The sequence below is a fragment of the Lissotriton vulgaris genome, chromosome 4_1 (assembly GCF_964263255.1).
Source record: "Lissotriton vulgaris chromosome 4_1, aLisVul1.2, whole genome shotgun sequence".
Taxonomy (NCBI): domain Eukaryota; kingdom Metazoa; phylum Chordata; class Amphibia; order Caudata; family Salamandridae; genus Lissotriton; species Lissotriton vulgaris.
This window is the reverse complement of record NC_141691.1, coordinates 1,875,625,892-1,875,652,006: the sequence shown is the minus strand read 5'-3', so window position 1 is coordinate 1,875,652,006 and position 26,115 is coordinate 1,875,625,892. Positions and strand designations below refer to the sequence as shown.

The following is a 26,115-nucleotide window of genomic DNA, read 5'->3' as shown; positions in this document are numbered from 1 at the left end:
CTGTGGTATTTAAAAGTAGGACACTATGAAATGTTATGTCCTTACAGTGAGCTATTTTTCACTGGGGCAGGCCTATCTCTCCATTGTAGGAAACCAGAGCACAGATTACAAGCCTAATTTTGTATCTTGTGAATGGGACTAGCTCGAAAATAATTAAACAGCTTTTTAAAATATTTATTAAAAATCAAAGTGAATAGAGAAGTCAGATTTTTAATAAATATTAAGGAAAAGTAACTTTTAGAAAATTACCTTTTCCATGCCTGAACGCCTGGAGGCTAATTTGCATTTGCTATCCAAGTTCTCCAGACCATGGATTAGCATTTGAATAGACAGGTGTGAAAAAAAGTTTGAAATACTTCCCCAGGAGTTATACAATAGGACAATGTAATTGACAAGTCGACTTGAATGGACAGAGAGGACTCTTCTGAACCTCACAGAATATGCAGGGTGGGGGTTATGGGATCCTTGTTGACAATACACTGTCAAATCCTCCTTGATAAGTCTGCTGGAATTTACATACAGCATTGGGGACAAACTTGAAAGACAGTTAACATTGGCAAGACAACTCTTGGTTGCTGATGAACTCTGTTTTGTCCCACCAGAATTCTGTCTCCGGTTTATTGTGGGTACAGTGGCTGCTTGAAACTGGAATGTAGCGTTAGATATGAAAGGTCAATAGAATTACCATAGAACAATCCCTTCCTCCCCACTGCCTCCAGAGCCAAAGTTTAGTGTGGCCAAAGACTTTTGCCTTCTTGAAAATACCCAAAGTGGTTAGAGCTGGCTTCGGAAACTTTATCCCTTTGGTTATGAATGCCCATTAGTCATTCCCACCCACTAGCTAGTGTCAGGCATATAGGAGTCATCTACTTCAGAACAATTTCTGGACCTGTGGAAAAACAGAAGCAGACAGGCCCTGCTGTCTGTGACCAGGGAACAGCCCTAATGACAGGACCTGCTCCCATTGTACCCAAGACAAAGAAATGGACTCCAAGGGTCATACAGATGACCTCCTATTTAAACTTAAAGGCTATAACAAGCAACAAGAGGAATTCTCTGCAACTGCTTAGCTGACTAGTGACAACTGGGCTTGACCCTGCAGTTGGCATGTGCCTGACCTCTTATGAGTCTCCAAGTGCCTCACCAGAGGTCCTGGGGGGCTTGAAAAGAGTCTTTTGGTGGATAGGACTTAAAAGATTTAGAGGGTGAAATGTTTGATCAGGACTAACCTGGTTGGTGTATTTGACACATGTTCATCTTCAAATTAATTCCAGGTCCTGTTCCACTGTGATCAAGGACTTATTTTCACCTTGTGGTTCTTGGAGCTATTCTAGTAATAAAGGAGATAAAACAGAAATATATGCGAGCTGTCCATTTGCCTAGGGCGTTTCTCTATTTTTTTCCATTTTTCATCTCTTGTTTTTTCCCTCTGTGTTTTACTTTTGGTGCTCTTGGAATAGGGGAACATATGCATCCATGTCAATTTAGGTGAATTAGTGAGGTAGTCAGACTTGTAATTGGATGATCAGACATGTCTTCACATTGCTCGACAACCCAGCTTAAGCTATCTGTCTGATTTAGTTGAACTGGTTAGTAGTGGATTACGTTTGAGGACAAGTCGGGGGCTCCTTTGTCCGCAAGGGAGTTATCAGCCATGTTGGATTTTAAACCGTAGTGGGTTTTGGGCGGTTTCTGTGCCATCAGGCACTCTACCAGACATGAACTCCATTTCACAAAAGTAAAGGTAGATATGTTGAGGGTCTTAACTTTTTATGGTATGGATGAGGACCGCCTATCAATGGCATACTAGTTCTCAATTAAAAAACCCACACCTGTCCTAGTGGCACTTCAGAACTAGCCTCATTAAACAATTTCACTGTCTTTTTCACCCTCCTAACAAGAAAAGCACGACGCGGCATTCAGACCCTTCCTAATAAATGTCCTTGGTCCATATTTCCAAACTTCCTTTTAACTGAAACTCTTGTAGAAACCCAGCCCTGTTTTTGGGCAATTCTGAACTTAAATCTAGTGCCTCGTGTCGAAAGCCTTTTAAAATGCATCTCTCAAATGCACAAAACTGCAATTCAGATAGCTGGAGCACATGAATCACTGATGCAAAAAAACCTTCAACTGGACTATTTCACATCATCAAAGACTAAGCTAACTCTGTGGGCAATTCCCTCAATATTTTCACACAGTATCTATGCAATGGTCTAATACGTTTCTCCTCTGACAAAACAGAGAAAATATCACCTTCTCGTCAGTCATATTGACAGCAAGATGAGGATTTGTATTATTCTGATATTGAATCACTAGGCCCAATACCTGTTCTCTACTGCGAAATAACTTTAAGCTCACTTAAGACTGCCAATGTGTAATGTGGATCCCACCTGAAACCCTCACCTCCTACAAAAATGTGTGCGGTCCCCACAGGTATTAACCCTATTCTTACAGATTAAAGAAATTGTTGTATATATGCTCTATGGTGCCAGAAATAAGGATTCGCCAGTTTATCCACACTATTGCCCTGTTACTTAACAGCTCCAGCACCTAAAATTCTAAAGAGTGCCACTAATGCAGAACTGTTCAATATCTTCAATCTAATTCTTTGCATTCATCTGAATCAGTTCTCATTGCAACCACGGATGACTTACAAATGCCTCTGGAAGCCTGGGGGGTGGCTCAGCTTTGATACACATTATCGCCTAATACACTGTCCCTTAGCTCACCAGCCAGTAATGTTTGGCAGACACTGGCAGATGAGTTTGGATAGGGAGGTTCAGTGCCTTGACATAGCGGATTTCTTTTTGAAGAGAGTCACTAAACAATTTCGCTTTCGCACTCTGAACTGTGGTGTTCCCAGAGACTCAGATTATTCAACGTCTATGTTACTCTACCAGGCCCACGGACACATTCTTTTGGTTTTAACTTACTTTTCTGTATAGGCGACACCCCAAGTGATGTTCTGCCTTTACCAAGAGATCCACTACCTGTAATTTTGCCTTTACGAGTGCCTCACCTCCGTAGCTAAATGAATAAATTAGAATACTCTAAAACCTAATACTGATTATAAAGAAGTCCTCACCTTTAGTGGTGCACCATCACTTTGGTCTGACTCTTGGTGAACCATTATAACCAGGTTCCTCATGCACCCATTAACATGATAACAAACCTTTGCATAATTTTGGATGCGTAATTGCCCTTCAAAGTTCCATCTCGGGTTTCTTCAACTTGCTTTGCATGTCCGAATGTGCTTAGGAAGAGTCTGTTTTTTCTACCTACATGCTGCAGAAGATCCATTATATAGGGTGTTCTTTCAACATGTTTAAACTACAGAAACTCCATGTATTTGGGTATTTTAAACTTTGACGGCACAGCGGGTGAGTTTCACGCCTCATCCTTTTTTCAATGTGTTTAATTCTCCTACCTATTTCTTAATTGTACTGCAGTCTACGCCCTTTGTTTCACACAGCATGTTATACAGTTTCTCTAGGAATGGGCTTGTTGTTCTGGCCAAGCTACTAAAGGTGAACAACTCAATTGTACCTTCGGAATCCAGTGAGGTAAGTATGGGATCTCAGCCACAAGCTCATATCACAACTATATCCTCTCTTCTTTTATTGTTTTAAGTGGATTTTCAGACTGTTGATTTGTGCACTAGACATAAATTTATCACGGAAACCAATTCACCAGTACCAGAAGTTGTACTACACGATTATTCTTTTATGTACTCTTACATGCATTATGACTCAACCACGAAACCTATAAATCCCTATTAGTAAAAGTGCAAAGAGCTTTCTATTGAAGTCAATTGTATATGAATATTCCCCTTTTATTTCCACTTTAGATGTCTTCGGGTCAAGGGCCAATACGAAAAGGTAATTAAGAGCCCCAGGTCCAGCTCTCCCGTGCTGCTGCACTGCTCTGCGTCCTTCCCGTTTTTCTGAGTGCTTTCACCTGCTTTTGCCTTATTTTTCACTGTTTTCTCCTTCCTTTCCCATCAGTTTTTTTAGAGCTTTCTCCTGCTTTTCCCTCGTTTTCCACAGCTTCTCCTGGTTTTATTTCCTCTTTGCCGCTCCTGCCTCCCATCTGTTTTCCTGCCGAGCCCCGCCCACTGCCTCCCAGTACCCTCCCTCCTCCCAACACCTACTTAATGGAGGCTGCAGCACGACCCTATTGAACAGTTGCCAGGCCCAGCTCTCCCATGTCTGATTCCTCTTTAGGTCTTGGGCCTAGCGCACACTGCACAAGCAGTGTCGTGCAGCCAGAGTCCTTTTCCTGGGGTTTTGAAAATGGACCTGGAAATTCCATGCAGCTCGTGCATGTTTTTTCCTAGGTCCACTTTCATTGGCCTTTGCGTGTGTGTAATAATAAAACAGAACACGTAATAGGCCATGGATATTACGCGCACCATAGGCCATATATCTTCAATTAACGCGGCTGTCACAGCCACGGTAATTGAAGACATATGCTCGCAGTGGGGCGCGCGCACCACTCACCGGCGTTTGTTTTTTTAGGAGAGTTACTTAAGCTGTAAACCTCGCTCGTTGGTTCTGGAGATTGCTGGCGGCTCTAGCCTCTGCGGTCTGTGCCGTACTCAAGGCGCTGTAGCAGGAGTCCTGATGGGAGCAGGGGCATGGCTGGGCTGTTAAACCTGGTGCCAGGTTTTGGCATACTGAACTTGAAGATTGTCCTTTTGAAGACATTTGCTTGGCGGGCAGCAACGATCACTGAATTGGATAAGCAGGATAAGCAATTGTGTTTATCTGGTGTGTTGCTTTTATCTCTGTGCCCCTCGCAGATCTGGGTTTGTGTCCCAAATTGCCCTAAACATCCCGTGCCTCCGTATTCCCTCTGCCGCATTTGCACTTCGACTGCACACACACACACTCTCTCTCTCCCCCCTTTGTTTTCTCCACCTCGTCTTCTCTTTCTCCACACTCTCCCCCGCTCTGTGTCTGTGCGGCCGCACTCTACTCGACGCTCTCTGCACTCCCTGTCCTCCCGGCGCCCGCCCTCCTCTGCTCCTCTCCGCCCTCCTCTGCGAGCGGAGGGCGTTTAGGGCTGTTTCACCTGTCGTTTCTTACTTCAGAACTCTGTCTTCACCCAGGGCCTCTTGTAGTACGCACAAAGAGTAGTGCTCGTTGAATGCCTCTGTACCCTCGCCCCTGGTACATCACAAGCGGTCTCCTCTGTAGCACTCGCTGTGGTTTCTATACACATGGTATGGTTTCCATGTAATCTGTTGGGGTGCTTTTTTCATTTATTTTTTAACCAGGTCAGATAGTTAAAAACAGCCAGCAATGCCAGAATCGGAATAGCACGGGAATACTGGATACACGGTCCACAGTAATTCACCAGCCCCACCTGGGATACAAGATACAGGGTCTGCAGTAATTCACCAGCAGAGTGAGAGTGACAGCATGAGTGACAGAGAGTGAGAGTGACAGCATGAGTGACAGCATGAGTGACAGCAGAGTGACAGCAGAGTGAGAGTGACTGCAGAGTGAGAGTGACTGCAGAGTGAGAGGGACTGCAGAGTGAGAGTGACTGCAGAGTGAGAGTGACTGCAGAGTGAGAGAGACTCAGCAGTGTGAGTGTTCCAGAGAGAGCAGGGTATGCTTGTGCGCTTACACGGTGCACTGACACACAGAAGCTAAAACAAAGAACAGTTGAACACGTGTCTTGGGAGCTTCATGGAGGCAGCCGGCCCTCTGTGAGGGGAGCAGCAAGGAGGGGACGCCCCAACCAATCAAGCGCACCTACTCACAACCTACTGTATGATTACAACACAGGCCAAAGGGCAGACCTAGGTCTTTTTGCATTACGTAGGGTGAGCAGTGTGTGAGTGTGCAGGGTGAGCAGTGTGTGAGCGTGCAGGGTGAGCAGTGTGTGAGCCTGCAGGGTGAGCAGTGTGTGAGTATGCAGGGTTAACAGTGTGTGAGTGTTTAGGGTGAACATTGTGCGAGTGTGTAGGGTGAGCAGTGTGTGAGTGTGTAGGGTGAGCAGTGTGTGAGTTTGTAGGGTGAGCAGTGTGTGTGTGTTCAGGGTGAGCAGTGTGTGTGTGTTCAGGGTGAGCAGTGTGTGTGTGTGTGTGTGTGTGTGTAGGGTGAGCTGTGTGAGTGTGCAGGGTGATCATTGAGTGAGTGTGCAGGGTGAACAGTGTGTGAGTGTGCAGGGTAAGCAGTGTGTGAGTGTGCACGATGAGCAGTGTGTGAGTGTGCACGATGAGCAGTCTGTGAGTGTGCACGATGAGCAGTGTGTGAGTGTGCACGATGAGCAGTGTGTGAGTGTGCACGATGAGCAGTGTGTGAGTGTGCACGATGAGCAGTGTGTGAGTGTGCACGATGAACATTGTGTGAGTGTGTAGGGTGAGCAGTGTGTGAGTGTGTAGGGGCAGTGTGTGAGTGTGCAGGGTACGAAAACTCGAACTAAGTCCACCATACACACACACACACACACACACACACACACACATACCACCACACACAAAACACACACACACCACCACACACACACTCTCACACCACACACTCACCACCACACACTCACCACCACACGTCAGTGCACGCTTTCACTGAGCACAAACACCACCAGCTGTCACTGTACGCTTTCACCGGGCACACACACCATCAGACGTCAGTGCACGCTTTCACCAGGCACACACACCACCAGCCGTCAGTGCACGCTTTCACCAGGCACACACACCACCAGCCGTCTGTGCACGCTTTTACCAGGCACACACACCATCAGCCATCAGTGCACGCTTCCACCAGGCACACACACCTCCAGCCGGCAGTGCACGCTTCCACCAGGCACACACACAACCAGCCATCAGTGCACAACTTCTACAGGCACACACACCACCAGCCATCAGTGCACACATCAATTGTTAACGCATCCACAATTAACTATTGTAGCAATCGCAGCATGGTGCACTTTACTTTTAAACATATTCGTCTACAGCGCAGCATGCCACCATTGCTACAATTTCAATCCAAACCACATAATTCCACTAAACCCATATGCATACACTTCATAACACATGGCTAAAAGACATTGCCGTTTACAATGCCATTAGATCTAACTCAAATAAATCCGAGACCTATTGCATTTCCAAGGCTTGTTTTCTGAATGCTTTCTCCTGCTTTTGCCTAGTTTTTTTTCTTCTTCCTTTCCCCCTCTTCTCCTCCTCAGTCCTCGTTTTAACTTCTTTCTCAGTCCGTTCACCTCAATTATTTACTGCTTTCTGCTCCCTCTCCCCCTATTTTCTCTGCGAAGCAGCTAGTACCTCCAGCGCCTTGAGACCCTCATTGGTGATTTCCAGCGCTATATAAATCCTGATTGATTGAAAAAAAGTACTCAGAGGACTGCACAAGTACTACATTACATACTCAAAATGGCTTTTATGAACAGGCCATTTTTGCATTTCCTTCTCCATTGTAACGCAGAACATGAAGGCTCAACTAACCTAAACATCATTCTGGGTTCATTTACAATGCAATATGAAGAGTTAGCTGTAGTCTGTTCTCCGCCCAAGGCAATCCTTTCTGCTCTTTTGACATGATTTAATATTTGTTTACATTTTATTAATATTTGACTATATGTCAGAAAATACTAAATAATTTGTAGTCATTTACATATCTTACTGCATTAAAGGAGCCAATCATAGCCACTGGAGAAAAGGATTACAAAACTAAAGTCAGAGACTGCTCTTTCACATTCAACAATGATTCTGTCCTTTCTTCTCACTCACCGTGCTTTTTTCTTTTTCTGCTGCCGGTTCTGGATCATTTTAACGATGGCGTCTTCCTCATAAATATGGCCACAGACTTTATTTCGCATTGGCCTCTTCATTTCCTCCTGCATTTTAAAAATAAGAACATTAACTTATAATATTGGAAAAATACAAAACTACTGGTGCTAATTCATGTCTAACAGATATATTCAAATGCAGAACGCATGGCTTATTTCAATAGCTCGTCTTAGAAATGTACATTGTTATAGAAGTCCTCAGGCCCTGAAGGACCCTACTCATGTAATGTGTACTGATCTTTTGGGGTGAGTGCAATCTGAATGCTCAGGTATCTTAACAACCACTGCTCCCATTGCAAGTCTGTAAAGTCTGTAACAGGGAGGCCTACTCAGTCCTATCAACCAACAGGCTTATGTTTATTTAGGAAGAGACCCAAGACGGTACCACATCTGTCCAGCTACTGTAGCAAAAGAGGCAGAGAAACGTGAAAGTGCTTTAAATAAACAAAGGTATCATTGAAACAATGTGTGTGACATTTATCTCATTCTTATTCCCCACTCCGACAATTTATTACTTACATATATATCGCCAATGACTCCATTGTCAAGCCAAAAAGTGAAACAGGGGTCATCCCCATCTAGTACCTTTCTCTATATGCAATTTCTGCCATACTAGTCCCACGAAACGTACCTGGGCCACGGGCTTGGTGTACAACAATCTTACCCAACCAAGGAATTGAGGTCCAAATCCCATTTGTCCAAGCACCGTACAGAGATATTGACAAGTATGGGAACTGTATTAAAGATTCTTTACCCCAACAATGCAGGGGGTGTGGTCTGTGAAATAGTTTCAGGGTACTTTTTAATCCACACTAAATGTCAAAGTAATAAAAGAGCAAATACATCAAACAAAAACAGAATTTGACCAAAAACACATATGTGGGGTGGGGTGATCCATACACCTCTGGGCCCCAATACATACACACCTGCTGCACTAATGATGGCTACAGCCCTGTGAAGCAATTTGCCTCCTCTGCCTCTATCATCTTGCTCCCATTACCACAGGAAAGATGCCCGCATCCCTAATGCTAGCAAAGAAAATGGACCCTACGCCCAAGATGGCCGTAACTGGATGCTGTGGGCCTCTGGTCCCAGAGCCACTGAAACTGCTTAACTAAAGCCATCTATCAAACCAAAATAAGGTGTCTCCTCTGCTTTAATTTTCACCTACCTCGTCTGGGGTTTTGCTACCAGGGCAAAGGTAACACGAACAAAGATAACAAGGGTGCCTGGAATATTCATGACGTCAAGGACTGACACTTTTGGGTAGTAAGACAGCCATCATTGGCATACCTTGGTCCTAATAGTAGTAACAAAATAAGCCCCCACTCACTTTCTATCGGTGGTAAGAAAGCCATAATTAAGGTACAATGGCCCCTTCACACTCCTAGACTCCAGTGTCACTGCCTTAGCTGAGCTAATGGTAATGTTGGCCCTGTTTTAAAAAAAAAAAAAAGTCTACTTGTTTAGCCCCTTTCCCCGAGATCTCTTAAAATAAAACTTTTTCTACCTATATATAAACAAAATTAAGTGCCCACATCCCTCGCCCCTGCTGGCGCCCAAAGAACTCTCCTGATGGTTCAGATCTTTACATAGACCTGTGCACAAATAGCACCATAGGGAATTCTTCAGGCTCCGGAGAGGTCAATGGACCTTTTCCATCGTGCTTAGAATTAGAGTACTCTGGGAAATAAAGTCATTAAAACATCATAGTCTTTTATAATTTATGATGAGTCAATGACAAGAGGTTAAGATTAATTTTAAAAGATTTTATTACCAATAAGGTAAGAATGTCATCTCTTTACTCCGCTTACTAATTTACAGAAATAATGAAAAAACGATTAGAAATCAGCAATCAAGGAGAGGCTCCCACACCTAGGCGATGCTAAGTGAAAAAGAGCAGGGATAAGGAGCTTTTGCTATAGTAGGCTCATTTAAGGAAGAGAGAAGAATACACAACTTACGGTAACACTGCCGGTTTTCTGCACATTGGGAAAAATCCGGATATCGTAGGCTAAACCACTGAATGCAGGCAGCAGCAGCAGCAGGTGGAATCAGGCGCTAGCTGTACTCATCCTGGGTTGCACGCTGGCTAATTGGGACGCTGTTCGGTGCTCTACTGCTCGAGACTGCTCGGGGGACTGTTTTCAGCCCTAGATTTTAAATCAAGCAGGGCAATGGCTCCACCAAAAACAGTGCCCAGAAACACATGGGCAGCACAGATTCCGGCGAGAACAGCGAGTACGGCAGGAGCCTTGGGGACTGATGTGGCTGAGGAGATGACAGCTGCGCAGAGAACAAACACAAATAAGGGCTCCTCAAAATTAGGTAATCCGCTATTGTGACTGCTGCAGTCAGGGAAAGCAGCAGATGTTTCTTCATCAGCGAGCGCGCTTACCCAACAAATAACTGGCAACATTATAGCAGAGGCTATCTTAAAGGCAATCCCAGTACAACAGAAAGCTCTGTATATAAAGGCAAGATGGGCTTTTTGCAGAGTCATTTGGACACCTCTATCACTATAGACCCTTCCAGGGGACCATTGATACAGATACAGGGGTGCATCCAGTTGGTCAGGCAGTGGCTCAGGTTGGAGATGGACATCATGGTTCAGGAGTCGAGGGAGCTATGTCAGAGGTACAAGGATTTCAACAGAAACCTGGTAACCCCTAGCTCCTGAGGGAAAAGAGGAGTGATTTGACAGCAGTTTCCAGGAGTACAGTAAGTGGGTCAGCTGAGAGTATATGGGCTGAGAGGGAGTCACCTAACGTTTTTTTCTGGTAAAAGGAAAAACTCAAAGCCTAAAATAACGGGAGACGTGAAGAAAACTCTTAGTGGATATGATAATCCTCAACATCGTATGGCGCCCTCACGCACTAAAGACACCTCAGCTAGTAGCCCTCTGCACAGATGGGTCTAGGCGACAGGAGGGATAAAGACAATAGTATCAGGGCTATCAGGTATTAGCTCGATAGATAATGGTGGTAGCATCAAAGATGGGGACATAACAGGAGCTTATCTCGGTCCGGAATCAGCAATATCTTTTGGACAGTCACCCACTATGTCTTCTAACGGTTTGCCATCAATATCTATTTCTCCTAACAAGGGGGGAAAGGAGGGTCAAATTGTGGGGAAACATCAATCTGAGCACCAAACTGAGAAGGCTCAGGACCATGACGAGCAATCACTTTCCCTTAAATGACCAAAGAGTTGAAGCGAAGGAGCATTATGGGCAGGCTAGAGCTAACAATCATAGTATCCAGCAGTCATTAAAGGAGGTGACATCTAAGGTCGGGGCACTCACAAAGGATATCCTGGAATTGCAACAGAGGGTTGCGGACACTGAGGAGACGACCACCCAAACTGTCAGCTCCTAGCAGTTACACAAGGCTCAGGCCACAGCTATGCAGGCCAAGTTAGAAGATTTAGAGAACTGGCAGCGACAACCTAATCTAAGGCTATTCGAGCTCCCGGAGGGGAAGGAGTGTTCCGACATTAGGGCATATGTGGTCCAGCTTTTTCAGAAGGCTTTTCCTGACTTGGGACTGGGACTGTCAAACACAAAGAGCACACAGGCTACCGCTTGTACAATATAAACAAGGGTCCCAATTTCCAAGGCCATTCCTGATCTTTTCTGGAAACTTTTTATCTAGGCAAGCGGTATCTCTGAAGGCCCGTCCTACCTTCCCCGTTACAGTTGGTTCTCTAACTATTTTTGTGCTCTCAGATCTTTTTAAGGCGACAATGGATAGACTCTGGCAAGAACGCCAATTAATAGACCCACTGAAAGCTGTAGGGACACATGTTTTCCTCCAGGAGCCTGCAAGGCTAAATGTCCTGAAAGGGGGACACTCATACTTTTTTCTAACTGAACAGCAGACTAAAGAATCTATTGGTAAATGGCAAAAAGAGGCGGTTGACAAGACTTAAAAGAGTTACAGTTCGGAATTTTGTTCTGGATTTATATAGTAAAAAGGAAGGGGAAGTTAGTCATTGAATTTTTTCTTTGAATTATTTTTTTGTATTATATGAGTGTGTAATCACCTTTTCTCTTTTCTTTTTCTTATCTTATCCTCTTGGCCTTTCTGGTATGAAAAACGGATAAAAATGGATAATGTGTGTGGTGGCAGTGCGGGGGCCGCCGTGAGGTACTGTCACCGCATAGCTGCCCAGTCAGCGGCAACTGGTAAAAGGGGAGGATTCTTCCTTTATGTTACCGGGTGGGGGGCGGTGTAGATAAAGACATAGGGGAAGTGGGGTGGTGTTCTAGCGGGTTTATAGAGGGACGGGAAAATGTCAACAATGGGGCACGTAGGAATTTAGGTAGCAAGATTGTAATAGGAGTGTATAAATATGATAAATGTATAAGAATTAAGACGGGCACTAGGAGGGGAAACAGTATGTCCGAAGGGAACAATATCATCTATGGATTGGGCTAAGTGTGTGGCTTGGAATGTTGCAGGGCTTAATAGTAGAACTAAGCAACAACTTGTCCGCGAGGAACTAAAAATGTATCATTCCCAGATGGTCCTATTAACAGAGACACATCTTTCCTATAAAGACCGCAGTCTTCTCAAACATTTAGGGTTTGAAATAATAGTGTGTACAAAACAAAGTACTTCAATAAGAGGCACTGCTATATTAAAGGATAAAAGGTTTGTATGCAAATACATAAGACAGCGCGTTTTAAATAGACAATCAGCTCCTGAGCACCTTGGTTGTCAGTTTTGACGTGCCTGGCCAGGTCGATGTGCCTTGTTCCTTTAATTCTCTTTAAATTTCACATTTCTGATATAACAAAATCGTGGTAATCCTGGGCATGCCGGCACTAGTATTAACATTAAGTGGGCACTCGCATCCCTTTCAGAGACATCCTCTGTTCACTATTCGATATGGCAGCAAACAACGTTGGAACCGTTCCGTTACATCATACTTTACACGTTTTCAAGCCTCCAGTCGCCTCGTGCTTTAATTACATCGCTACAAATAGTGGCTTGCATAAACACTCCCTTTATGGGGTTATCGAAATACCCTTGCATCATCAGACTTGTTCTTGGCTATATTGCCAGGCACTACAAGGCCCATGATGCACCAGGAATTTGGTCTATATATAATAAGCATGGGCGCATGTCGGCCATCTTGACTGAGATCGCGAGGATCACTGTTGAGGTTGGAACGCTTGCGGAGAAGGTAATGCTCTAGCACAGTGCAGTTTTACCACTTTCTTTCGTCACACTTGCCAGTTTTTTCAGAAGCGTTTTTTCATTACATAGGATCGTGGATGCGGATTAATAAGGCATTCCATGAAAAACGAATACAGCGATAAGGTAGGCTACGGTCTCCGCCTTGAGCTATGAGCACAATGTTTTGTATAACGTTTAAAGAAAACGGTTCCTCTCCTCTAAAACGCATTTCTAATGCCTTTTCTAGGAATAAAATCTATGGTTACACTTCATGAGTAACCTCGCCGGTCGACGGCAAACAAAAGGGAGCGAGGCATGTTTATTATGCCGTGTTTATTATGTTGTTTTTAGACACTAGTGAGGCACGCCAACTATGAGCCTGGTCCACTAATCTACAATCTAACAACTTTTTAGATTTGCTTGCCCGGCCTCGAATACTGAATGATTCTCCAGGTCCCTGGATTTGGACACTACGAAGTTTAACCTTCCTTTTCCCTTCTAAATGAATCTGGTATGTAGCTATTCACCCGGTTTAGCTTACAACTGAAGCCTAGAGGCTTTCATTGAATTAAATAGTTAAAAACTCTCTCTCTGCATCTTTCAGATACAAAGATTAACAGCCCTGATGAGAGACCAGTGAACTTGGGCCTGGTCTCGAAACGAGTCAGCATTTTTTGGGTGGAATAAATTACTACTTTCAAGATACTAGGACCGGGTGGTCCAGATATTATTATTTCTTGAGCCATTCATTTGGTTATATTCCCCCACTATTTGATCTCTTTCATTCATTGATTTATATGTTTGTGATATTGCAGTTTGTGATGTATTGATTTTTTGTAGAAATGTTTGAGGCAAATACGTTATTATATATATTCTTTTGACATGGTTTGTTTTTATGTGTGTAAAAATTATGTATAGTATTGTAAATATTTGATTGTACAGTTGGTTTTCATTTCTGCTAATTTATGTGAAAAATTTGAAAAACAAACAAAATCATTGGCACTAAATAAATATGCCGAGGGTAGATATAATAAATATGCTTCTAACCCTCCAAAAATGTGTTTAAAATAATTGTGGTTTGGGTAAATTATGTGTTGTACATTTAAAAAGGGTCTAGCCTGAACCACGTTTCTATAGACCTATCCCCATTAGGTTTCTAATATGAGTAGACAGCTTGAGCTCTTCTTTAGAGAGAATACGGGGTCAGCCTCCCTGCTTATCGTCTGGGATACAATGAAGGCATTTTTAAGAGGGGTAACCCAACAATATATATGGCAACAGAACAAAGAGCGGAAGGATGCAAGCAAGGCTGTTATTCAAGCATTACGTAATATTGAAGAACAACATGCTGACGCTGTCTTGTGAGGTTCTAGTTACCAGAACCAGCCGCTTCTTTCTTTAATAGATGCAATATTAGCCATAAAGAAGTCATTTAGGGAGAGAATTACGGCTAGGTACCATAAGTATTGGCTTAGGCTATATGAATACGGAGAACAAATAGGAAAGGTTACGGCCTACAAGGTGGCAAAGGAAAGGGCTAAAACTCAAATAAAAGCCACAAAGGGGGCAAATGGGATCTTATTTACACATCCACAAGGAATCCTAGAACAATTCTCTAAGTACTACCAAAGGTTATACACGCAAACTATCACACCGGAAGAGGGAGACATACAACAACATCTTCAGGGAAGCCATCTTCCAGCTGTGATGGAAGAAGAGATGTTGCAATTAGAGAGTAACATTTTGAATGAGGAAATACGTTTGGCAATATCCACTTTGCCTTCTGGGAAGGCGGAGGGGAGGATTCCCTACCGGTCGAGTTCTATAAGGTCTTTACAAATATTCTGATGTTACTATTCAGCTTGGTTATACAATGTATAGGTTCATGTGGAAAGTCACCAAAATCGTGGAAAATGACAAAGACCGTTTTCTTTTTGAAAAAAGATAAACCCCCTGACTATTGTGGTTCCTACCGGCCGATTTTGCTAATTAATACTGATGCCAAAATTTATGCAAACATTTTGGCTAACCGGCTGGCTCCAATCATGCCCGGATTAGTATCTGACCATCAACACGATTTTATTCTTGGTAGAGATACCACCGCTCATGTCAATACGGCTGTAGGGGCTTTTGATATGGCTGGATTCTCTTGGATGCTGAAAAGGCTTTCAACAGGGTTGGGTGGGATTTTCTGTGGGCTACGTTGGCAACATTTGGATTTAGAGGACAATTCATGCGGTGGGTACAAGCTTTATATCTCAAACCTCAAGCTAAATGATCATATTTAGGCTAACACTAATCAACATTTCCAATTTTATGTGGTACCAGGCAGGGATGCCCTCTTTCCCCTCCTTTGTTTTATATTGAGCAATTTATATGTTCACTGCAATCTAATCCGCAAATTTCTCCATCAGTGTCAGGTGCGACTCAGCTTAAGGTTACTGCTTATGCGGATGATATTGCGGTTTTTACAACCGATCCAGCGAAGGCGATAAACTTTATTGAGGACTTTATCAGGATATAAATTAAATTCAAACAAAACTCAAGTGCTTCCTAATTTTAAGACCAAAAGATTAATCGCGAATGTTTGTCCAGTAGCTACATATTTAGGGGTTAGGGTTTCGGCGCAGATTGATTGAATATTTGCTTTATATTAAGTATTATTGAAAGATACAGTTAAGCAGTTAAAGAATTGGCATAAACTCTCAATAGGGATTATAGGGAGATGTAACAATCAAAATGAAAATATTACCTAAATTCTTATATCTATGTCAATCTATCCCTTTGCGGATCCCTAATCTCTTCTTTCATCCGGGGTAGGGGGGGGGGCGCGGGTACATTACGATTAGGGGTACACTTATTAAAGCTTCCATATAATCAAGGAGGACTCAATTTTCCTGATTTTAAAATGTATTTTTGGGCAGCTTTCGCTGGGCGCTTCCATAGCCTTCTAAACCCTGCTGACAAAAACTTTTTCTATCGGTTGATATTGGGAGAAGATAGCTGTATGTTTTTATATAGAATTAACAATGTCAATTATTTCAAAAGAGTCAGGTTTAAGAGTATCAGAGATAGTATTTACATAAGGCGTGCAATGTTTTCTAAATGTGCTTTATCATATTACTTCGAAAAGCTTCCCCTGTGGGGTAATCCGATGTTCCCGGATATATTCAAAGATACTGTTAGTAAACAGGCTAGATATGGGATTTTATCGCTTGGGGAGCTGTATGATGGTTTTGTTTCTTTTGAGAGCTGGCAGCTCCATTATAAATTGCCAGATTATATGTTTTTTAAGTATCTTCAGGTTAAAGATTACCTTGACAACAATATCTAGCTCCGAGATCTGGGATTGCTTGCATGGGGAGAAGACAAAATCTCTGATTAGTGGTATGTATTAAAGCTTTAATAGCTATAGACAGAGTGATTGTGAAAGGTTTGAGGAGCGCTGGAGTAATGGAGTAATGTTTTGGGGATGGGAATTACTCCTACTGGTATCAAAGAAGCATTGCAAATTACAGATGACTCTGTTAACCTGAGATTACAGCAAAATATTGGTCTAGTGTTTTCCCAAAAATTGGGGATAGATTCACCACTAACAGCTATGAAAATTATGATGGGTAACAAGCAGGCAAATTATGGACTCATGCCACTATCTTTAATCTTATTAGTGGCTGCGCGACTTGGTATTGCTCGGGTAAGGATCTCCCCGAAACCTCCCTCTGTAAGTGACTGGTGGATTTTAGTCAGGGGAAATATACGAAATGGAAAAAGCTTTGGCTAAAGCAAGGGGAATTCGTTCTTTCCTGAAATTAAAGGCAATATGGGGGCATCTTGCATTAGATACGTTAGGCTGCATACAAGATTTGAGATATTTATAATTGGTATATCCCTTCTACTTTTAGTGTTCTTTTAATTGCTTTAAGTTTATAAGTTATGTCATAAGCTATGTCTTCTTTTTTCTTTTTCACTTTGTCAAATGTAATACTGTGTTAATTATGTTGCCCTCTTGTTGACAATAAAAAATATTTTTAAAAAAGAAAAAGAAGAAAAAGAGCGATGAATGAAAATAGAACATCGCATAAAGAGTAGTTCTTGGAAAATTTAGCAGAGTACCCACCAATTGCAGTTGCAACTGTTTTAGAATAGCTATCTGTGCAGTAGCATCGATCAAAAATGAATATTGGTATCACCTCAAAATAACATGAAGGAAATAATCTCTCCATGAAGAGGAGTCTTGGGCAGAAGAGAAATACAGCAGCAAGACTACCGGACCGGAAAAAGGAAAGTCGGGGTAAGGTGAGTAACTAGCTAGGAGCACTCATGTTATAACCTTTTAATACATGTATCAATTCTTGATGATGCGTTCACTCAGTAGCCAATCAGAATAGCTCGTGAGGTAGTCTTGTCAGTCATATAATGCATCTTCTACTGATTCCCACAGTCTGCTCTCTCGTATTCTGGCTTGATAGATTCTCTTAAAACAATTGTTACATGAGGAAAGGTTCCCATAAGAACCCTCTTACCTAAGCTAAAGACACATTATGAGTTTCAATGCAGAAACAAAGGCTAGTCAGCAAATGTGAAAACATATATCAGGTTACTATTGAAGCAACATTTAAAAGTCTACATCACCATTTGTTCTAACAATTTCAATAAGTCTATTATTCTTAGTGAAAATGATCTAATCTGGGGCGAGGAGAACTAAAAGAACATAATATTAAAGTCAGCACATTGCTAGGATGACATCAATGTTAAGCCGATGTACAGTGTACTTTACCATGAGCAAAAGTCGAAAAGAAAGCCTCAGGCCTAGTCGGTGTACAGGCTAAAGCATAGTTGCTTGGTGCAAATTTTTTGAAAACATGAATTTATAAATGAAACATTTCTAATAATGTTTTTTGTCTCTTCCACTATAGCTCTACAATATTTTTCAGTTTTAATTATTTGTTTTACTAAAGGTAATCACACAATTTGTAAGTCACTTCTAAACATGCATTTCATTTATATTTTTTAAACGCTCTAAATTGCATTTCTAATGTCCTAATATATGTTGAATTCTAAATATGTAGTCCTCTCTCTCACCCCCTTACACTAAGCCATCTCTTCAAGGTTACCTGTTAATTCCCGAGTTTAATAGTGACACGTTTTCTAGGTACTTGAAGTGCTACAGAGTGGTTCACAAAAGGATATTGGTTTATCACCCAGAAGCGAATGGGCAGACTGAGTGTTTCACATTGTTTTTTTAAGAAGTCAGTGCAGATGACAGTGAATGGGGAACTGCCTAGAAGAAAGATTTGTTGGATACTCTTATTTCTTACAGAACAACGCTAAATATTGTGACAGGGTTTTCAAGTTCAAGTTCTGGGATTTATATAGCGCACTACTCACCCAGAGGGTCTCAAGGCGCTTGGGAAAGGGGGTTCATTTTTTGTCGAACAGCCAGGTTTTAAGTTCTTTTCTGAAGGAGATGTGGTTTTGAGTAAGGCGGAGGTGGGTGGGGCGTGAGTTCCAGGTCTTGGCCGCCAGGAAGGAGAAGGATCTGCCACCCATGGTGGATTTACGGATGTGCGGGACTGCGGCGAGGGCTTGATTGGACGATCTTAGTTGGCGGGTGGGTGTGTAGAAGGACAGTCGAGTGTTGAGGCATTCGGGTCCTAGTTTGTAGAGTGCCTTGTGTGCGTGGGTGAGAAGACGGAACGTAATTCTCTTGTTGACGGGAAGCCAGTGGAGGTCTTTTAGGTGTCCGGTGATGTGATCTTGGCGAGGGATGTCCAATATAAGTCTCGCTGATGCGTTGGAGTTTTTTCTGTAATTTTGCCGTGATTCCGGCGTATAGTGTGTTACCATAATCCAGTCGACTCGTGACCAGTGCGTGGGTGACAGTCTTTCTTGTCTCGAGGGGGATCCAGCGGAAGATCTTTTTGAGAATACGAAGTACGTTGAAGCAGGAGGATGAGACTGCGTTGACTTGTCTGGACATCGAGAGAGAGGAGTCTAGGATGAATCCGAGGTTACGTGCGTGGTCTGTGGGTGTGGGTGCTGTGCCCAGAGCGGAAGGCCACCAAGAGTCGTCCCAGGCAGAGGGGGAAGGTCCTAGGATGAGCACCTCCGTTTTGTCTGAGTTGAGTTTTAGGCGGCTATGTTTCATCCATTCGGCTACTTCTTTCATGCCTTCGTGAAGATTGGTTTTGGCGGTGTAAGGGTCTTTGGTGAGGGAAAGGATTAACTGGGTGTCGTCGGCGTAAGAGATGATGTTAAGGTTGTGTTGGCGCGCGATGGATGCGAGTGGGCTCATGTAAACGTTGAAGAGGGTGGGACTGAGTGATGATCCTTGTGGTACACCGCAGATGACTTCAGTGGCCTCTGAGATGAATGGGGGAAGTCGGACTCTTTGAGTTCTCTCGGCGAGGAATGGGATGATCCAGTCCAAGGCTTTTCCTTGTATGCCGATGTTGCTGAGGCGTTGTATAAGGGTGCTGTGGCAGACTGTGTCAAAATCGGCGGAGAGGTCGAGTAGAATGAGGGCCGCTGTTTCTCCGTTATCCAGTAGTGTTCGGATGTCGTCCGTCGCTGCAATGAGGGCGGTTTCGGTGCTGTGTTTGGCTCGAAATCCGGATTGAGAGGGATCGAGGGAGTTGTTGGATTCAAGGAAGGCGGCGAGCTGGCTGTTGACGGCTTTCTCAATGACCTTGGCGGGGAAAGGGAGGAGGGATATGGGTCGGTAGTTTTTAAGTTTAGAGGGGTCTGCTGTGGGTTTCTTCAAGAGGGCGCTGAGTTCGGCGTGTTTCCAGCTTTCTGGGAAGGTGGCAGAGTTGAACGAGCAGTTGATGACATCACGGAGATGGGGTGCGATGATGGAGTCGGCTTTGTTGAAGATGTGGTGGGGGCAGGGGTCGGTTGGCGAGCCAGAGTGGATGGAGTTCATTAGGCGGATGGTGTCTTCAGTGGTGATTGGATTCCAGGCGCTGAGGTTGTTAGTTGGCGGTGTAGGATCTGAGGGGGGTGGGGAGGGTTGTTCGCTGGGAGTGTTCTCGAAGCTGTTGTGAATGTCGGCAATTTTGTTGTAGAAGAAGGAGGATAATGCATCGCAGAGGTCTTGGGAGGGAGTGATGTCGTTAGATGCTGCGGTGGGGTTGGTGAATTCTTTGACGATGTTGAAAAGTTCCATGCTGTTGTGGGCGTTGTTGTCGAGACGATCCTTGAATGCTGATTTCTTGGTGGATCGAATCAGTTGGTGGTGTTTGCAGGTGGCTGCCTTGAGGGTGGCCATGTTGTCGGTGGTTGGGTTTTTTCTCCATGTTTTCTCTATGGTGCGGGATAGCTTCTTGGATTTTTTAAGGTGATCATTGAACCAGGGAGCCTTTTTGCTGCCTGATTTATCTGGTGCTTTTTCAGGGGTGCTAATTCGTCAGCACTGTGGGTGATCCATTGCTTGAGTTTGGTGGCCGCTTGGTTTGGGTCCAATGAGAGGGTGGGAGGGTTTTGGTTGAGTGATGTGAGGAGTTGGTCGGAGGTGATTTTGTTCCAGTTTCTCCGAGGAATAGGTTGTGGGCGGTTGTGGGTCAAGGTGGTTTTGTAGCTGAAGTGAACACAGCTGTGGTCCGTTTAGTGGAGAGCTGTGGTGCGGTCGAAGGATATGTGCTTGCTGGAGGTGAAGATAGGGTCGAGCGTGTGTCCGGCTACATGGGTGGGGTTGTCAACAAGTTGTTTGAGTCCGAGATTGGCCAGGTTGTCCAGAAGGGAGTTGGTGTTGCTGTCGTGTTTGTTTTCAAGGTGGAAGTTGAGGTCTCCTAAAAGAATGTAGTTCTCGGAGGCGAGGGCATGTGGGCTGACGAAGTCAGTGATGACATCGCTGAATTGAGTGCGGGTTCCTGGAGGCCTGTAGATGAGGGTGCCTCTAAGTGTGGTCCTAGGGTCGGTGTGGATCTGGAAGTGGAGATGTTCGGCGGTTGCAAGATTATCGTCGGAGCTGGTCGTGATTTTGATGGTGTTCCTATGGATGATGGCGATGCCTCCTATTGTTTGATTGGTGCGGTCTTTTCGGATGATCTTGTAGGCGTCCGGTATGGCTATGGCGATGTCGGGTGCTGATGATGTGTTCATCCATGTTTCTGTAAGGAAGGCGATGTCCGGTGACGTAGTGTCGAGTAGGTCCCAGAGTTCAATTGCGTGTCTGTGGACCGAGCGGGTGTTCATCAGGATGCACTTCAGGTGGTTAGAGTCGGAGCTGTGCTTGGAGGAAGTGGATTTGGCGTGGGTCCTGAAGCAGGTGAACTTGCAGGAGTGGCAGGCGAATGGGCCGTGGGTACGTCCTGGGGTGGCTTCGCAGCATTGTGGTGTCCGTACGGGGTTGAGGGCGAGGAGAGTTGCGGCATCATATCTAGTGGGCTAGGTACGGAGGGGGCCAGGGGTCTGGCGCTGGGCGCGGACGGGCGTAGCCGGGCTTACCTTTGGCGCACCTTCGGAGCGGCGGCAACGCGTGGACGCTGCGCGTAAATCCATCTGCCTGAAATGGGGAGTGGAGGGGGGCGGAGCGTGGGAGGGTCAGCTGGGAGGCGGGGAGCGGGGAGGAGACACGGTCCACGAGTGACCAAATAACAAAATGGACGGACGGAAAACGAAACTGGGGCAAAGTTACACGACCACAATGAAGACAATAAATAAACAAGGCAATGCAGCGCAATATGCAATAAATGTAAATACAAACAAACGATACCAGGCGCTATGTTAGCTTCGAGGCGCTTTGGAAATGCAGGCGATGTCGGAGCGCGATCACAGAGGCAGGTAATGGGAGTCAGGAGCAATCACTGGGGCAGGCAGTGGGCAATGCGACCAAATTCAGCAGGAGGAGGGGAGCAGTCAGCCAGGGGATCGAGGCGGGGAGCGTGGAGGAGCGACCGCTATGGAACTAGTCCAGCTGGTCACAGAGGAGTATAGGGAGGATCGAGTTACTCTACCAGTGGGTGGGTCAGCTGGGAGGCGGGGAGCGGGGAGGAGACACGGTCCACGAGTGACCAAACAACAAAATGGACGGACGGAAAACGAAACTGGGGCAAAGTTACACGACCACAATGAAGACAATAAATAAACAAGGCAATGCAGCGCAATATGCAATAAATGTAAATACAAACAAACGATACCAGGCGCTATGTTAGCTTTGAGGCGCTTTGGAAATGCAGGCGATGTCGGAGCGCGATCACAGAGGCAGGTAATGGGAGTCAGGAGCAATCACTGGGGCAGGCAGTGGGCAATGCGACCAAATTCAGCAGGAGGAGGGGAGCAGTCAGCCAGGGAACGAGGCGGGGAGCGTGGAGGAGCGACCGCTATGGAACTAGTCCAGCTGGTTTTCCACTTTTGAATTGATTAGAAGACGGATGCATCCATTGTGCTTCGCACAATGGTGACTGAAAGGGAAATTTGACTTTTTCGTTGCTTTTTATTTTCAAATAGTTAAATTTCTCATGCTAACATGATGTCCTCCAAGTTAGAATGGTCATTTAAAAATGCTTTCCAGCATTACGACTTGTATGAGTTGTAACCAAGGCAGCTCTCTTGGAATGCATTTTCATTATTAGAAAATTGCCACTGCATTTGTAAGTGTACTTCTTCACCAATGTGTATGCTTGCAATTTCATTTAGATAAATGTCTTTTTTTCACATAAAGAAAGATTGTGTTGAACGGTGAATTTAATATTGATGGTGCCTGGAAGAAAAGGTAGACAGGATTTTTTGATCACCCGTGTAGAGCACATATGTAAGGAGCCATTTAATTAGCTCTATTACCTTGCATGACATTGTATTTGGCTTTTGGCTATTTTGTCAAATCAGTCAATAGTTACAGGCTCCATAACATAAGAAACTGCTCAACAGGGACATTAAGTCCACAGAGTTATGGATCTTATCAGCTTTGTTTATGAAAATGTAAATTTTCTGAGTTTCCATGGTTTCATTCCACCTTTTATGCGGTTATGGACGTTAATATCACATCCAGAAGGAATATATTCAAGTAGAGCTGTTGCAGTTATTTATATCACATTTTTCCATTTTTATACATTACACATAGCATGGTTTAATGTGTTCTACTTATTTTTCTTGGTGCTACCTTGTGCTTTTCTGTGACTTGAGGATTAATTTGCAATACAGAAGTTCTAGCCATGCAAAGAAGATGGCACACATTGTATTGCCACCAGCATACTTCTGGTTGTGGTGCACGTATTAAGAAGATTGTGAAAGCTTGGAGCTCACTGCACACATGCAGTAAAGGGCTTTGAGCCCTGCTGTAAGCCTAGAGACTGTTGGGAAATAGGCAATGTAGCCCAATAAAGAAGGATGGAAGCAGAGCCAGTGAGAAGATGCCAGTGTTTTACAGTGCCAGGAACATGTGAGGGTTTAGTGAGAAATAATTCAGGGGACAGCAGTGGATAAAGGGGGATGGGACAGAAACACTGAATGAATGAGCTGACGGCATCGACTGAAGTATGGCTTGTACCCAAATATGGGAGTCCCACATCAGACTAGTCTTCTACCCTCACTCCACCAGCTACCACAGGCAATACACCACCAAACTCTCATGCTCTGAATCTATATAGAAGAGCCCCCTCTAGTGTTACTGGACTGCTCGCTTTGCCTGTACTTCATTTTGACATCCCTTGGATGGCCCCCATTCCACATGCTCATTGCTCCCCATCCCACTTCTCATGTTATGCTTTTTTATTATTATTTATTCTATGAGAGCTCCACAACTGCAAAATATTGCCAGACAGCCTGCTTTCTTATTTAGGGTTTGGGTATGCTTCTTTTTATCATGGTAATTTACTGTTCTAACAGAGTTATTTGTCATGTTGGAACGGTAAATAAAAAATGTCTGACATACATCTCCATGTGTACGAACGCATTTGCATGCATGTGTCACAACTTATGTTTGATCATGCATCATGATACATGCTTTAGTGGCCATCTTGCAATGGGCTTTCTAAATCGAAAACTAATTTCAAGCTTGCTAACTATGCACACAAATGCATGTTGAATCATGTGTACACCTTTGATTAGTAATAAGCATTTTCAAAGCCAACAGTTTGGCCTTTTAAAGCAGAGATCAAATATGTAACGCCGATCAGATGCAGCTATCTGTGCACAACAAAACCAATAGGTTTTATTGGGGTCTGATTAAGATTATTATTGCACAATAGGGCTGCGGACATATTGATGCACGATTAAGAAATTAAAAAAAAGTTCTAAGTATTTATAAAACGATATGTGCGCAAAAGTATTAGCTGTTATGAGCTCCGAAAGTACCACATTTACATACATACATAGTGACTCACCTGACATTTAGTATTCTACACCCAGGGTCAGCTCCTCAGCCAAGGCGGATGAGCATCTCTCATTGCTCTCAGAGCAGGAACAATAAAATAATGATAACGTTGCTATTATCACATTATTTTTTAAGTAGGTTAGGGGCTGTGTTAAGACAGGGCAGAGATGGTGGGACAGGGGGAGGAGTGGATTGCACACTCCAAGTGTGCATGGCCTTTTGGCAGTCCATCTTCTACACTTTGCATGTTCCCAACCAAGGTATCCCCTTTATTAGTGGTTGCTCAGCTATGGTTAAAACATTAAAAGCTGGGTATTAAATAGAAAATAATGGCACTCTAACCATAAACTATTGTCGACATGTTTCAGCACGTGAAAAATGGCCATTTAGAGTCCTGGGCTTTCGTTAGGACGAAAACGTGCCCCGAATTTTTGTCTCCTATCTACGTCACAGTTAGCTGGGGGACATACAAACGTATAACGCAATTGAATGCAAAACAGGCTTACTAGCCCGGTTTACTGGAGTGATCTCCACTTTCGAATCCTGAGGAAAGAACAAACCATACGTACGTTTTGGTGAATTAATTGTCTTTATGGCTGTATTCAACCCCAGAGTAGTTGTGCAGAGCAGGCTTGATTATAAACAGTGACCAAGTCGTTTTTCTGTGTGACATAGTAACTCCAGCAATCAATCTGTATATCAGTGGACCCACCAGTAACCTCTGTAGAAAACTAAAGACACTGACATGCTCGGCAATTATTCTGAATAGGAACTTGAAGGCAAGCGTTTTGTGTACGTTCAAGTACACCAACTTGTGATGTACATATAAACAAAGTCACTCTTACCATACGCGGTAACTCCTGTAGGCAACATGGGAAGACAAGGGGGTGAGGGGGATGTCCCTAAAGTCACACACTAGGAGTGGTTTAAAACTTAAAATAGGATGAACAACTTTAAGAGGTATAGTAAGCTAGAGAGGATACAGAAAGTTATATCTATAAGGAAAATATGATCAATTGGAAGAGGGGCTTTTAAGTCACCTCAGCTCGTTCCGCCTATACGGGAAGAAACGCAGAGGCAAGACACAGCGAGAAGCTGAAAGGTAAACCAGCGTCTCAGCACAGGGGCACGTCGGCGGCAGACTACCTCGCCTCACACGAATGAGCAGAGGTGCAAGTTTTCTCCTCTTTAAAGGCAAACTGTCTCTTTACACCCGGTTCACATAAGGCAATTTAGTAATGCACACAAGTCAATGTTTATTTGGCTAAAAAACAAGGGAACCACCACATAGATCTTTAGTTACGACGATGCCAATCCCTAGAGCTGTAGTGACGCATATTGACTAAAGGTCGATCAATGGGGACCTTGACTTGATAACCGGAAGATCTGTCGGGATGTGCGATATTGTTTTGGTTTAAGCTAGTTCCCCACAGTGGGGACGTTTAAACGTCATTTTCCTTTAATTTGCAAAAATAACGTTTTTTTTACTCTACAAAAAACAAGTGATGTAGGCGCCATCTGATTAATCCCTAGAGAGTTGATAATTCGTGTTCGCTCTTGAACATACTACTTAAGAATACATTCCAAGTCTTTTCTGGGTGGCAGTTCAGAAACCAAAACAACATTTCTAGAGTTGTAGAATACTTGAGGTCCTTCACTTAATCATGCTACAACGAATACAGAAAAAATACACCAACCAAGAGATACATTCAATCATACATTTACTTTTTGCAACTTGACAGGTCCTGCCCAGAAACCTTATGCAGCTTTCTTGCACAGTAAACCCATTAAAGCTCTGGATGA

General features: G+C 43.8%; 1 protein-coding gene across 2 annotated transcripts in view; it reads right to left on the bottom strand.

Moving 5' to 3' along the window:
* Positions 1–26,115, bottom strand: part of NSMCE2 (NSE2 SUMO ligase component of SMC5/6 complex) — a 778,548-nt gene that overhangs the window by 51,916 nt on the left and 700,517 nt on the right. For both annotated transcript variants that reach the window (XM_086966207.1, XM_086966208.1), the window contains one exon: positions 7,757–7,863. In XM_086966207.1, the coding sequence (XP_086822333.1) occupies positions 7,757–7,863 (107 nt within the window). The remainder of the gene's footprint in view (positions 1–7,756; positions 7,864–26,115) is intronic.